This window comes from Melanotaenia boesemani, chromosome 4 (genome assembly GCF_017639745.1).
Source record: "Melanotaenia boesemani isolate fMelBoe1 chromosome 4, fMelBoe1.pri, whole genome shotgun sequence".
NCBI lineage: Eukaryota > Metazoa > Chordata > Actinopteri > Atheriniformes > Melanotaeniidae > Melanotaenia > Melanotaenia boesemani.
In genome coordinates, this window is record NC_055685.1 from 16329912 (window position 1) to 16343818 (window position 13907).

General features: G+C 37.0%; 1 protein-coding gene across 4 annotated transcripts in view; it reads left to right on the plus strand.

Moving 5' to 3' along the window:
- Positions 1-1244: 1244 nt before the first annotated feature.
- The window catches only part of npnta (nephronectin a), a 49640-nt gene continuing 36977 nt past the window's right edge, over positions 1245-13907 (plus strand). The window contains exons 1-2 of one of the 4 annotated variants that reach the window (XM_041983913.1): positions 1245-1562; positions 9971-10071. In XM_041983913.1, the coding sequence (XP_041839847.1) occupies positions 1492-1562; positions 9971-10071 (172 nt within the window). In that variant the 5' untranslated portion in view covers positions 1245-1491. The remainder of the gene's footprint in view (positions 1563-9970; positions 10072-13907) is intronic. The other 3 variants (XM_041983914.1, XM_041983915.1, XM_041983916.1) reach the window with 3 other exon arrangements.

The following is a 13907-nucleotide window of genomic DNA, read 5'->3' on the forward strand; positions in this document are numbered from 1 at the left end:
ACTGGGCAATCGGCTTCTAGTAGATTTGTGTTTTATTTTTCTAAAGGTAGTGGCCCATGAACTCTATACATCACAGCACATACTGTGCATTTAGGCCTACATAACTTTGTTTTAAATCAAACATGAACATGGAAACTATAAATACACTATACATACCTGTAAATTAGTAAGATGTAAACAAAGATTTGTTTTCAAGATTTTCACCTGAATGTTCAAGCTTACAGATGCAGATAGTGTTGCACAGATTTCTTGACTAATAAGTGAGATTTTCAAGACATTTTTAATTATAAAGGAAGACCTGAAGTAATCTCTCCAACATTTTACAGTTCTTGCTGAATCAAAAACATTAGCATCATTGGGATTTCCTGAATTCACTTCATTATCCGTCTATTTTCATCACAAACACATTCAAATGTTATAATACTCACAAAAAAAAACTTATTGTTTGTAAATGTTTGACTACGCCTTTTATCTATAGAACAACAAAACCCTAAGTTGAGCTTAAATGCATCATTTTTAAAACCTCTGAAATTCAGAGGAAAATAATAAGAGAGAAGTATCTGTAATCAGACTGTAAGACAGAAAACTGGAATTGTCACAACTGTGTTTGAATATTTGAGATCTAAATAAAAACAGCAGTTAAAGACAGGAGACAATGACAACCAGACACTTCTTGCCAAACACTGTATTGCCTGTACTGATTTTTAAGAAGTAAGCCCTCCAGGAGTGTTCGGAACATTAGATGCAAGAAGTTGCACTTTTTTTCAGAAATGGACAAAAATGCCTGATTCAGAAAAGTGAAACGAATCAGCTGAGAGAAAACACACAAAGGCTTTTCTGGGTATTGAAGTGCTTCGGAAACTTTGACAGGTCGCTCATTTGTGTATCTAGTCTGTATTATGTGTCTGTCTTCCTTGTGTGAGCAACACCTACCTGGGTGGCCAATGCACCTGCGTGCCTCTGCAGGCTACGCAATTATAACCAAGGTACTTATAAAGCGTGCACGGCGTGGCATGCGGTTGCTGTTCCTCGTAACTGCACAGGTAACGAGGTAGGTCTCCATTTCTAAGTGGACTTTTGCGCAGCTGTTACAGACCACTGGATGTGTGGGAAAGGAGCGTAAGGGTCAGACTGCAGTGGGTGCTATTTGGTTGGAGAGCCCTGAACCTGAGGAGAGGAGAGAGAGAGAGGGTGGGAGCTGTGCGCTCTCTTCCCGGCAGAGTGCGTCCCGCTCCACACGCAGCAACCACGCACAGTCACCAGAGTCACTCCGCTCTCAGGCTTTGGGCTGGTTTCTCACCCGCACCTCCCGGACATCGCAGATGAACTGTTTGACGGACCACAAAAGAACAGTTCCTGCACGAGCACCTTTAGCGTGCGTCAAAGACGCCCTACTGTCGGTCTTTGCTCGCTTTCTTCACAGATACCTTGCTGGTGCTCGTGGATTACGGGGAATAGGGAGCAGCCTGTGGGCGCTTAACTCTTTAAATCATGGAATTATGGATAAAGTTAATGTTTTTGTACAGCTGCTGTTTTGGAGCAAGTGCAGACTTCGATGGCAGGTAGGGGCGTATTTCTGTGACAGTGGCTGGTTATATATTAATATATATATACCTATATATACTATATATATATATATATATATATATATATGTATATATATATATCCTATATCAGTATCTGTTCCTTTTTGCAGTTCGACCACTTTATCAGCTGTTGCTGTAAAAACTGCCTCTTTGGTTGAAAGCGTCAGTTTCCTCAAGTGGTTGCAAATTGCAGTGTGAAAATAAATCGTGGTAAAGTAGCCTACTGATTCTGGATCTTGGCACGTGTTTCATCCTCACAGGATTTTGAAGAAAACAACGATCCAAGTGCATCCAGACGTGATGTTTTTGTGCCTGCAAGTAGACATTCCTTTGTAGTAGCCTAGATGCAGATTACATTTGTTTAAAAAAAAGAAAAAGAAAACTATCACGCCACGGGTTCCTATCTTGTGCAGATGTCAGGAGGATTATAAAGTGATGTGACAGCGCATAGCCCGGTGCTTCATGTTCAAACATGAATCCCGTGAAGTGCGTGAAGATGTGCCAGACCCAAAGAATGCACGTTTCAGAGATTTTGATCAGCCTAGGTGCACCTCAGTGGAACATGATGGATTATTGCTGTTTGTTTGTTTGCTTTTATTGTTTATTTGTTTTGGGTTTTTTTTTTTTTTTTGTATTTTTTTGTTTTTACAATTATGCATAGGAAAAACAAGTTATAAATTAGGTTTGTGATTTTGCTGATCCATTAACTTTTAAGAAAAAAATAGCTGCAGTTCATCATCATTTGCATCTAAGCTTTAGGATTTGAACAGCATCAACTAGATATATAACTATTATCCATCTGTATTTAATTTAATTTCTGTCAGATGGATTTGTCCTCTTAGTTCAGCCAAATTGTCAAAACAAAACAAAACAAAACAAAGCAAAAAGAAAAAAAAAAAAAAAAGAAGAAAAAGTTATTCAAACCCCCTTCCAGATTCCCTACACATTCCACAAAAAATGCTGCCAAGTACTTACTTTCTTCTCATCTGTCTGAGTTAAGCAGATTGAACTCCAAAGCAGAATCCTCTTCCATACTTAATGTTTTTTTCTTTTTTCTTTTTTTTTCCAAATGAATTAAAAACTAAAGATTATTGGAGGTAATTCACTCTGACTTGAAATAGCTTGCATGTCTTTCGGAAAGTTGTGAGAGATGTATTGCTAATTCACCTGTTAATAGATTTTGACAGGAGGAGGTGAACAGACCCCCACCCCACCCTTCTTTTCCCAGCTCTCTCAGTTTCTTCTGTGATCAAACATATTCTGGAAAAACAATTTGGAGATCAAAGGTTTTAGCCAGGATATAGTGTGGCACTGTGAGCAGAGAATGAAGAAAAGAAAGAAAAGCAATGCAGAAAATTAGACAACTGCCAGCTCACACCTGTATATGATTACGGTGTTTTTTTTAAAATATATTTTTTTAATCACCAGGCTTCATGTCATGTCATGGTTCATTTGTGACAGGCTGATGAGGGGTGTATGAGTCTGACTTCATGTCACGCGTAACCTTTGTGTAATAATCATTCATTTGAATCCAGCAGCAGCATATTGCACATTATTAACATTCCTGCTGATGGAGTACCTTGTCACCATAGCCATAATTTTCCAATTTTATTAGTATACACTTGCTCAGGCTCGAGTCTCCGCTTCAATATTAATTTACTGAGAAAATATCCTCTGAGATGAAGCACAAAAAAAAAAAAAAAAAAAAAAAAAAGTCACCTAACCCAGTTCACTCATTGCCTTCTAGAGAGCATTCCTAACAGGCTTATCCATCTGGCCCTGAAGGATCCTTCATGGCCATCATTGTTGAAATAATTTTCTTCTTCCAGAGCAGAACTAAATATGCTTACCTGCCATAGTTCTTCTAACCTTTAGCTGTTTTTATTGCTAGTTACAATAACTCAGTATTTGGTCCAATACACCATTCATTGATGAATCTTAATGGATGGTATGAGAAGTATCTCAATATAAGTAATCATAACACATACACAAGAATATCAAAAGTGTGTGTGAGGATGAAATGCGTAAAAATGCTGCTGTTAGACACAGAGGGACATTGCCAGTCACATTAACACATGCACCAAAAAAAGTGCTTTTACAACCCTTGCAAACAGATGAGGGGTGTTTTTTGATAAAAGTGGTATACTGCAGGGCTATGTTCTTTATACATTAAGGCTGACAAACTGATGGGGTATGAAGATGCTATTCATGCTTGTGTGTATCGGAGTGTATGTTTACACACCAATTTAATATGAATATGTTTCAGAGGACAATCAAAGCTTGTGTTACAGATGTTGACACTCTTATCAAGGGAACTGTTGTTAGATTGCTCCATATTTAGCCCTAAGGATCTCCTCTGTAATGATGAGCTCATTCAAATTCAAGCTGATTCGGTGTAAATGAAACATTTCCAGGTGATTGCATGCAAAAGGTTTTGAGTTTTCAGAAGACATGCTATTGCAACTAGACTGGCTAAACACAGACTTGTAAAGTATTAGTCTTCCATTCATCACTATTTACATGTTGGAGACAAGCTTCAGCAAACCTGTCACAAAAACACGAGTCCATAAGAGGCTGTCACAAATGGCACACTTGATATTCTGTCATGGTCAGACTACAAGCTCAAGATGGAGAGACAAAATGTGCGATACCAGTAAAAGTTTGGAGGTTATTCTTTTGTGGTAAACATGATCATATTTGTCTGCATGAGTTTGGCTGCAGAAGTGACCATGTTTGGTTAAAGCTTTAGATTGAAACATGAAGCCTGACTATGAAGCCTAAAATCTGCTCAGTCGTGGAATTCATCAGTACTCTAACAAGAATGATACCATGCTAATGATACCATGGGGAAAATGTATTGGTTTAAGCCCCGTTCAAATGGGCTGTTACACAGTCTTTAGCTTTAAATGCAGATAAACTGCAGCTGGCCCCTTTCTTGAACAGTGTTGATACCATAGATACTGGTGAAAACAAGGCAAAAGAAATAAGTGAATGTTAAATGACCATGCACGGTTGACAGCACAAATACTGGAGTTGACACAAACTCCCATTGCATTACCAGTTACAAAATAAATAAGTATTATCAGGGAATGCTGTGAAAGCTGCCGCATAGGCTGCATATTACTTTTTTATGTAAAATGATGTGATCAAAGCTCATGTTAATACAAACGGCATTATTTTTGCAACTTTCTAACACAAAGCATCTTCCTACTTTTGTGGGATCTTTTGTGTTAAAGTCAAATTAATTCAGAAATGTTCTGATATTATATATATATATATATAAAAGCGACCCTTAAAATTGTTGTCATTTTGTCTCTGTGGACATCCCTCAAATTCTGTTTGCTTGTCAACTTGTGCTCATGTGTTTGCTATATTAATACAGCTAAATTCCCCATAAAGCTGCTCTCATTTACATATTATCCTTTCTCTTGTGTGGCTTTGCTTTGATAAAGTTCAGATTTTTCTTCAGAGATATATACTTTACATCAAAAGGTATTTGCCTCACCATCATTTAAGTATATATTCAGGAAGTAGCCATAGAATTAAGACAACAGCCACCTTCCTTGATAAAGATTTGGCAACAAAACATTTTGTTATTGCGTTATACTATACAGGTGTATACTCAGCAAATATCTTCCCATCTGTATAGAAAATCCCAAAGGCTTTCTCTTTTCTCACTTTAATATAAATCTTTGTCCCATATTTGTCAGTATGGCCACATGGTGCTTTGTGTTAATGTAATGGTTTTGGCAGTCCCTGCGCAGAACTGGCAGCGCATGCAGCTGAGGTGGTTAGTTAAAGCTGCATGACACATTATGACTCTGCAAGTCTTCTGCTGAGCTCGGCAGGTTCAAGCAAGATGCAGCAGTTAACATGCGTTGCTGTGCACAAGAAAAAACAACAACAAAAACATTTAGGTGTTCTTTCTTTTTCAGAACAGATCATGGATGAAAGATAAGGTTATCATCACTGAGTATGGACCATCTATCATCATGGTTCTGATTATCAAGGTTTTCTCTACTTTCCTCTGTGTGCAATGGACTGGCGACTCTTCACTGTCAGGAAAGGGAGATTAACTAGTTTTGTGACACAGTGGAGGGATGATGGAATCTGTATTGTGGATATCAGCCTCTTAGACTGTTAAGGAAGAACATTGTCTTTTAGTCTGTACTTGAGGAAAAGTGTCACATGGCATGCATGAAGAGTAATAATTATCTGCTTGAGTTCTCTTAAGTCTTTAGTGCAATTTAGGATCCTTATTCAGGGCTTCAGGGTAATAAATACAGGTATTATGCGCACATCCATTTGATATGCCAGCCCTTCATTCAGTACAGTATCACTGAGGACAAGATGGTCTACTTCACTGTGCAGTGTCAACACAGTTCCCTTTGTTGATTCTGATAACTCATAAACGTCTTCAAAAATGTGCATGTGGCATTCTTGTAGTGAATACAATGAAGCAGTGTGCTGGTGAACTCTGTTAAACCCTGAGTTTAAAGGTCAGGCTGGGTTGAGATGCATTTCTGCCTAAGGCTGATATAATCAGAAAGGCCAATCAGAAGCAAGGAAAACAGGGAATATGATCCATATTCATGTGTAATTATATATGAGTGTGTTGTACAAAGCTTTTTAGCAAAGTATTTGATTCAATAATCAAAGACCTGTTGCAACACAAGATATTTGTATGTCATCATCTTTCCTACTGCACCAAGCTGACCTTCCTGTCACCTCACTCACCCACCATCCACGTTGCAGTCTAAACTTTGCTCTTTTGTTCATAGTCTGTTTTTATCTCTGCTCCTGTTTGTTTTTTTTTTTTTTATTTCACATCCAGCTGACCTCTACATCCTTTAGAAATCCAGATGCAATGCAAAGCTCTGTGACTAATGGTTCTTTTCATTGGTAATCAGTTTGATGTCATGGTATCAATTAATCTTTGTGGATATGCAATGAAATAGGTGAATATGTTTCTGCAGAGCCTATGGTAATATTTTCAAGCTGATTGTTTTGTGGGACCAATAACACACAATCTGACTTGAACCTATTAAATTAATAAAGATAGAAAATTAGAAAATGCACTTATTTGCAGAGGAACACTGAATCTAGATGGCACTGGCCAATGATTTGCAGTTGTGTGCCACAAGATTTCTTGGGCTTTTGTTTTGCATAAATAGTCATTTACAGGATCTAAAAGAGCTGTTGGTTTTAATCAAATCCTGAACAACACGGTGGATAAGTAAAGAAGACTAAATGTTTTCACATGGGAATGTGTTTTTACATAAAACCACTGGCAGAAATCGTAGTGAAAACTGTTATCCTGTCTGTGTGTGCGGTGGTACGGAAGATTTCTGCTGGGAGTCTTTAAATGAGATAATTACTTTGTAATTTGCAAGCAAATATGAGATGAATAGGTTATACGGGAACAGGTGTGCTCAAGTGTCATAAACTTTTCCCATTTGATATCGTAATATATTCTTGGTGGTAATTAACTTGCCATATGAATAAGTAAATAAGAGCTTTCAAGCATCAGGTTGGAATCAGCCTCCAGGTGCTGCTTCCAAATACCTCTGAAGTGTGTCATCCAAAAAAGGTACATTTTAGCACAGTCAGAAAGGTTTACTTTTTATTTTTGTTTGGTAACAACTTTATAGCATGGAGGGACAACAGGTTGCTTTGTATGTGTGTATCTGTATCTGTGCAATCTTAACCTGGCTCCTGTCCAGGTCTCTTCTTTTTTTCCCTACTTTTTTTTTGGTGTTTTCTCTCACTTCATTTGCATACCATTTCATTTTTCCTTTTCATTGCTTCCCTTTTTAAAAATTTAGTTCCCTTCTTTCTCCTCTTCTCAGTGTGTTTGACTGACTGCCTTCCTGCTTGCCAGGCAACAGGCAAACATTTTCCCTGGATCTGCCACTCTCACTTAGCATCCATCTATTTTTTTCTTTTTTTCTCTCTTCCAATGAGGTGATTGGCAGTGGGGGCATGCATTAGCATTTCCTCATCTTGGCACGGAGACACAAACAGAGGAAAGAATGTGCCTTGAATACTGAGAAAAAAAAGCTCACTTCTGACAATGGCACAAAAGAGAGATTTTTTTTTTGTGTGTGTGTAAAGCAAGTGAATCAAGAGAATTTTCCCCATGTTTTTACAAGATTACAGTTTCCAACTCTCCAGAATAATCTGAATATTTTTTTTCTTATTTTATGTATTAGATTTGATCAATGATGGATTCAGAACTCCCATGTTCTCCGCAACTCATTAAATGATAATGTAATGGTCTCGTTCACCAAGCCAGGTCTCGTCTGCTCACTGTTGAACATCTCAGAGCCAGGCTCCCAAAGTATGCAGCTTGGATTTTCATCAATATCCTTAAATGGACTCATTCCTTCACTCCATTCTCTCCATAAATATGTGTCGGCCTTGGTACAGATAAAAAGGTAATCCACATGTTGTATGTGCCAAGAAGCTATTTCTTGCTCTGCGAAAGGATGGAACACAGTGTAACAAAAACATCCAGCTATAATATCTCTGAGAAATGGATGTGCTTAGGAAATAACCCAAAGCTGTATAAGTCTAATACCTGCCCCCCTCTCCATAGCAAAGATGATATCTTTCACTGTCATGAAATGGTCAGTAGTGGAAGATATTGCATTTTCAAGGGCACCCAGAAGCATATAGTTTGCAGTCCTAATCCTAGCAGTGTTGTGCTGTTCTCAGATGCAGATGTCAGTGGTACGACTGAAGACCAAAGTCAAATTGAGTCTGGCAAGCTTTCAGAACAGATCTCCAGTTTGACATCATGCAAAGTAACATGATTAGATGGACTATCAGATTTATTTCTATGGTGCAAAGATAACCTGCCACAGTGAAGCAGTGGAAAGTCAGCCTGTCATCCCTGATTTTTACCCCTTCAAAATATTTTAATACAACTTGATCTATTACTGTGACGGGAAATAATTTAAGATGTACCTAAATTAATCACGGACACTTTTGAAAGTCAATTGACAAAATAGAAAACTGATTCCTCTATAAGGTTTTCCAATGTGACTGCTGTTGTTCATCATTTTATAGAATAGCAAATAATATTTCTTTTGAAATGGCATCTAAATGAAAATACATAACATTGAAAGCAGGGATCACCACCTCTTGTCCTCAAGGGCTACTGTTCTGTAGGCTTTAGATGTTTCCGTGCTGCAACAGACATGATGCAAATCATTAATTAAAAGGCTTGCGGAGAACTAGTCAGCAAGCTATTGGAGAAATTTCATTTGAAACAAGTGAACTGCAGCAGAAAAACATCTAAAACCTACGGGGCACTTGAAACTAATGCACTTATAGAAATTAGAAAGAGATTAGTTTATTTACAGATATAATTATTGAGGCAAAGAAAGAGAAAGGAAAAAAGAGAGACAGTACATAGACCTTTTAGAAATTATGCAGAAATTACATTATTGTTTACTTGTTAATTGTTAGTTTATAATCCTTTTTGTGGTAATCTTTGGAAATTAGCCAGTTTTTATGACTATCATAATAAGAATCATGTGTTTAGAAATATCCTGTATTTTAAATGTGTTTTTTTTTTTTTTTTTTTGTGGAAGACTGTAGGTTTGATCATGAAAAAGTATTGAAAACAAAAAAAGTATTCTGAAAATATTTTCTTATATATTTATAATAGCATTGCTTTTATTCATGCAGTAATTTAAAGGTATTTTTGTCATTTTTATTTTTTTATTTTTTTGTAACCTAACTACATCCACATTATTATTATTATTATTATTATTATTATTATTATTGATTACTTTGCATGTTTTCTTCTCAGGTACAGATAGTTCACACTTTTTTTTTTGTTGGTAAAACGTTTTAAAACAAAGCATAATTTGGTCACAAGTTATACAAATGACAATTCTTTTAGGGTCTGTTAATTTTACTTAGATTTTAAAAAAAAGATGCCATATTTCATAATTGATACAGGTGAGTTTTGTACAAGAACATTTTTTATGTAAAGTAACCAGTTTCTATATTTGTCAGTAATGTACAGTAAAGTCCCAGATGAAATATAATCTTTGACATGGGGTTGGGAAAAAGTGGCAAATGAGGAAAGTTTTCAAGGAAAAGTACATGTTGGTTAAATTCATTCTCAAGCTCAGAACTTGAGTAAATGTTTTTGGTTACATTCTTCTACAGATAAGAATATAATTTCTCATTATTCTCATAAATAAAAGCCCTCTACAAACTAAAATTGGCAGCTTTCTTTAGCAGCAAGAAAATTGCATAAATCATGTGGGATCTGTGAAGCTCCCATCTAAACAACTCATTAAAAGGACCCCTGCTTTTCATCAAGACATTTTAATTGGTCGAGAACTAATTATGTCATCCACTCACAGGTGGCCTCGACAGATGGCATCATCCAATGGCCTGTGTCGTTACGGGGCCAGGGTGGACTGCTGCTGGGGATGGACGCGACATTCCTGGGGTCACTGCCAGCGTGAGTGCCACCACGCTTGCTGCTGCTGCTGCTGGGGGCAAATGGGACTAACATGGTTGCAAGGTTTCAAGCTGGGGTCAAAGATGCTATTAAACTGGAGTTAAGCTGCAAGGGAAGCACATATATGTCCTACATGGATATTGTCAAAGAGAAACACAGAACTAATGGAGCACCACACTTGGAACAGTCTTTAAGAAAAGATTAATGGTAATGGCTGATTGGACCAGTACACCAGCTGACTTTTTTCTTCACTCTGTAGGTGACCATAGTGAGGGAATGATATCTGCAGGTGTAAACATTCAAAGGTAAATAGGACCTGGTTAGATATTAAAACGGAGCAAAAAGCAGCTAAGCTAGCCCTGCCAGAGGAATGAAAACAGAAACAGTGGTGTTGTCAGTTCTTTATACTTTGACTCATTAGGATGTTCAACAGCTACGTAGAGGAGTCAGAGGATGAGTCCTGTCATTGCAGCTCACTTGCCTGTGACATAATGCAGCTTTAAATTTCAGCAAAGATCCTCTGCATTCCAATAATGTAACCTGGGGTGATGTGAATAAACTTTATGGCTTCAAATCTGACTTGTTGCTTCACAAATGTCAGATTCTTTGCATGGCTTGATTCCTTCATTATGCTTTCTGTTTTGCTGGGGATCTTTGTAAAAGAAAAGGGGTTAGTGGACTTCATAAAAATGCCTTTTCCACTGTGGGAATTTACCGACTCGCAAGTAAAAAAAAAAAAAAAAAGGTATGCTACAATGTTTATTTACTATCTAGCTTGAGGCTGCAGCCACCAGCTTGTTGGTGCACATCAGAAAGTCAACAAGCTAAAAGAGTTAGCCTCGCCCTTTTCAAAGAGGTAAAAATCTAAAGCGCTGCACATTTAATTGACAGGATGTTTAACATGTAATTAGTCATCTAAAAAGATGTTGTTTGGTACATTTATATACTCTAAAGGCAGCTTAACTAAATATATTATAAACGATTTGATATCATTCCCATTAAAGCTTTAAAGCCAACAGGTCAATAGAGTTTTTGGTAAACTTCATTAGAGTTCCACATTTTTTGGCCTGTAGCACAATAGCATGCCTCCACTCTGCTGAGTTGGATTAGAACATTAACATCTTTTAATTTGTCAAGTCATGTTAACTCCCTGCATATATGAATAAGTATAAATCATTTATACATGCAGCTTTTCTGAGATTTCCACATTTTACTGGCCAAATTGATCCAACTCTGATAATACAAAAAGTCCAGTCTTTATGAATGAAAGATGACTGTCTGACTCGCGTGTGTCCCACGATGCCTCCAGATCCTGGAATACGAACCAGTATGTCTTTTGCATCATAACTGCCACATAACTAAGTACCATTCTGAGCAATAAGCTGCTCAGTTATGGGTGTGCTAACAATATTATCATGTAGCAATGACAGAAAACAAGTATTGCTTTTTCAGCCTATAGTGAAATTAATCCTCTGTCTTAAATTATATACATCCTTGGTGTTTTGAGTTAATAAACCCATTCCCACAGACAAATGTGGCTACATGGCACTATCTTGGCTTTGTAGCATAAGGGATCCAATTTCCTGCCAGAGGAGGGGAATACATTATCAGCACTGATGGGCATGTCAGTGCTGGCTGGGTAACTATGGCAGAACATTGTCAGGGTTTGATGTTACATGTGCTGTTATTTGATGTTTATGCCAGTTAAGCTGTCCTCACTGTAGCGTTAGAATGACACCATAAAATGTTTAACAAGTGCTGGATATTAGTGAAAAGCAGCAGTTAGTGTAAAATAGCCTACAGTCACATTGGTGAAATACTGTGTGCTGCTTCTGGTTAAAGTGCACCTTATTATTTGATTATAAATACTTCCCTTTTAAAATTCACATTGGCCCTCTAATAAAATACTTTTGTAATAAATGAAGGAATACACACACGCAGACAGAATACACTGTAGTATCAATCTAATGTGATAGCAACTCCAAATTCTAGGTCTGAAAGAAATTTGAACATGACACATCATGTTAGTTTTAAGGACCTCCACAAACAGAAGAAAAATTTAGTATTTTAGCATCCTACTTTCTTAAAATTTTACTCCGGTTTGCTCTCAAATGGATCTTTATATGGGTATATTCATATAAAATGGAAGAAAAGCCTCACTCCCTGATTTGCCTTCTGTTAAATAAAAGTGCTTGCCCACCTAATAGCATGATTAAAAGTGGCATCTCATTTTCAGCGACATATCTGGTAACGTCCTGGTTTGTAAAGTCAGTGGGGGGAAAAATGGAGCAGAACACGTACAAGTTCTCGTTGTTAAGTTCCTGCCATGGAAAAGGCCTAAAAAATTTTTTTTTAAACTCTGCATGAGGATTCTGGCCATGTAATCTGTTAGTAGACAATTGAATTTATAATGAATCCATTCACATTTTCATTTGTGTTTTTCATTGCTTAGATTGACCAAATTTTCATGTATGTTTTTAGGTGTTGACATGTTATTCTGCCATGCTATAGCTGTCTTTATTTATTTATTTATTTATTTTTTTTACATTTAACTTATTATATTTGTATTTTTTGTGGAAAATATGTCACTCACTGCTTGTTTAGGTCCAAAGGTCTGTGCTGGTCATTCAAAATAGTGGCAAGTAGCTGGGTAAACTATTTGTCACTCTGGCTGAATGTGGCAGAATGACACATCGATCATTGATTTTGGAGTTTATTGCAAATTTCTGTTTTTTTTTTTTGTTTTTTTTTAGATTACAAATAACATTGCCTCTGGATTTTTTATTTTTTTTCCCTCTCTTTTAGCTCAGGCTGATTAATCCGAAGCCTCTTCAAAACATCTCTGAATTTTATCCACTTGTTGCCTTTTTTGTCCAGTAGAAATAAAATATGATAATTTGATTCTTATACAAACGCTTGGAACAAGAAAAACAAGTTATGCTAATGGTTTTGAGGGACAGACAGAGCTCATCTTGTAGTTTCAGGGGAATTGATTACATGCTTTTTGATCATTCATTTATTTTTAACACAATACTTAACCATTTTCAAAAACCTTTTTTAAAAAATATTGCATAGACTATAGATTCTGTGCTGGAAACATCAAACCAGAAACACAATTGCTCCATTTGGGCCTGGACTCAGCAGTAATCCTGGCAGGTTTCAGCCATCTCACTGCCCAATATGTCTCAGTGCATCTGCACTGGGCTCTCTGCCTTCACAGCTTTTCATGTTCAGAAAATTCATGGTAGAACAATTATGTGTTTTGGCTGATGACACAAAACAAAATTTACTTTATTATCACAGCAGCTAATATTAGGGTGCAAAAAAAAAAATGGTTCATGTCTCACTTTCAGAACTCAAACATTAATGAAAATCGTGGCAGCATGACATGTTTCTTTCTAGCTTCATAATACAGAACAATCATCATTCTGCCTCTTGACATTAAAGGCAACGACACATCAAAGGTGACATTTTTTAAATAATTTATCAAGCACGTGTTTGAATCAGTTACTTGACCAGGCAAACAGCAGTGTGTGAGCATGTTTTCTGTGTTGCTCTGGAGTCCCACATGTTCCACGTTGAGCAGAAAAAATTAGCCAATTTTGAGCTTAGGCACAAAATTTCTACTTTCATCACTTTTTCTTACTTGTGAGTTAAATGACTTAGTGAGTGCTTGCCTAAATGCTTCTAAATGCTCCTCACCAGGCACAACTCAAATCCATTCACTCACAATCAGCATTCCATCAAGTCAGTAAGGTGCTGATTTAAACCTTAGAGATGCGAGATGGAAGGTACTGGGAAGAAAGCGAGTGCAATCATGGGCGTGTGTGTGCCTT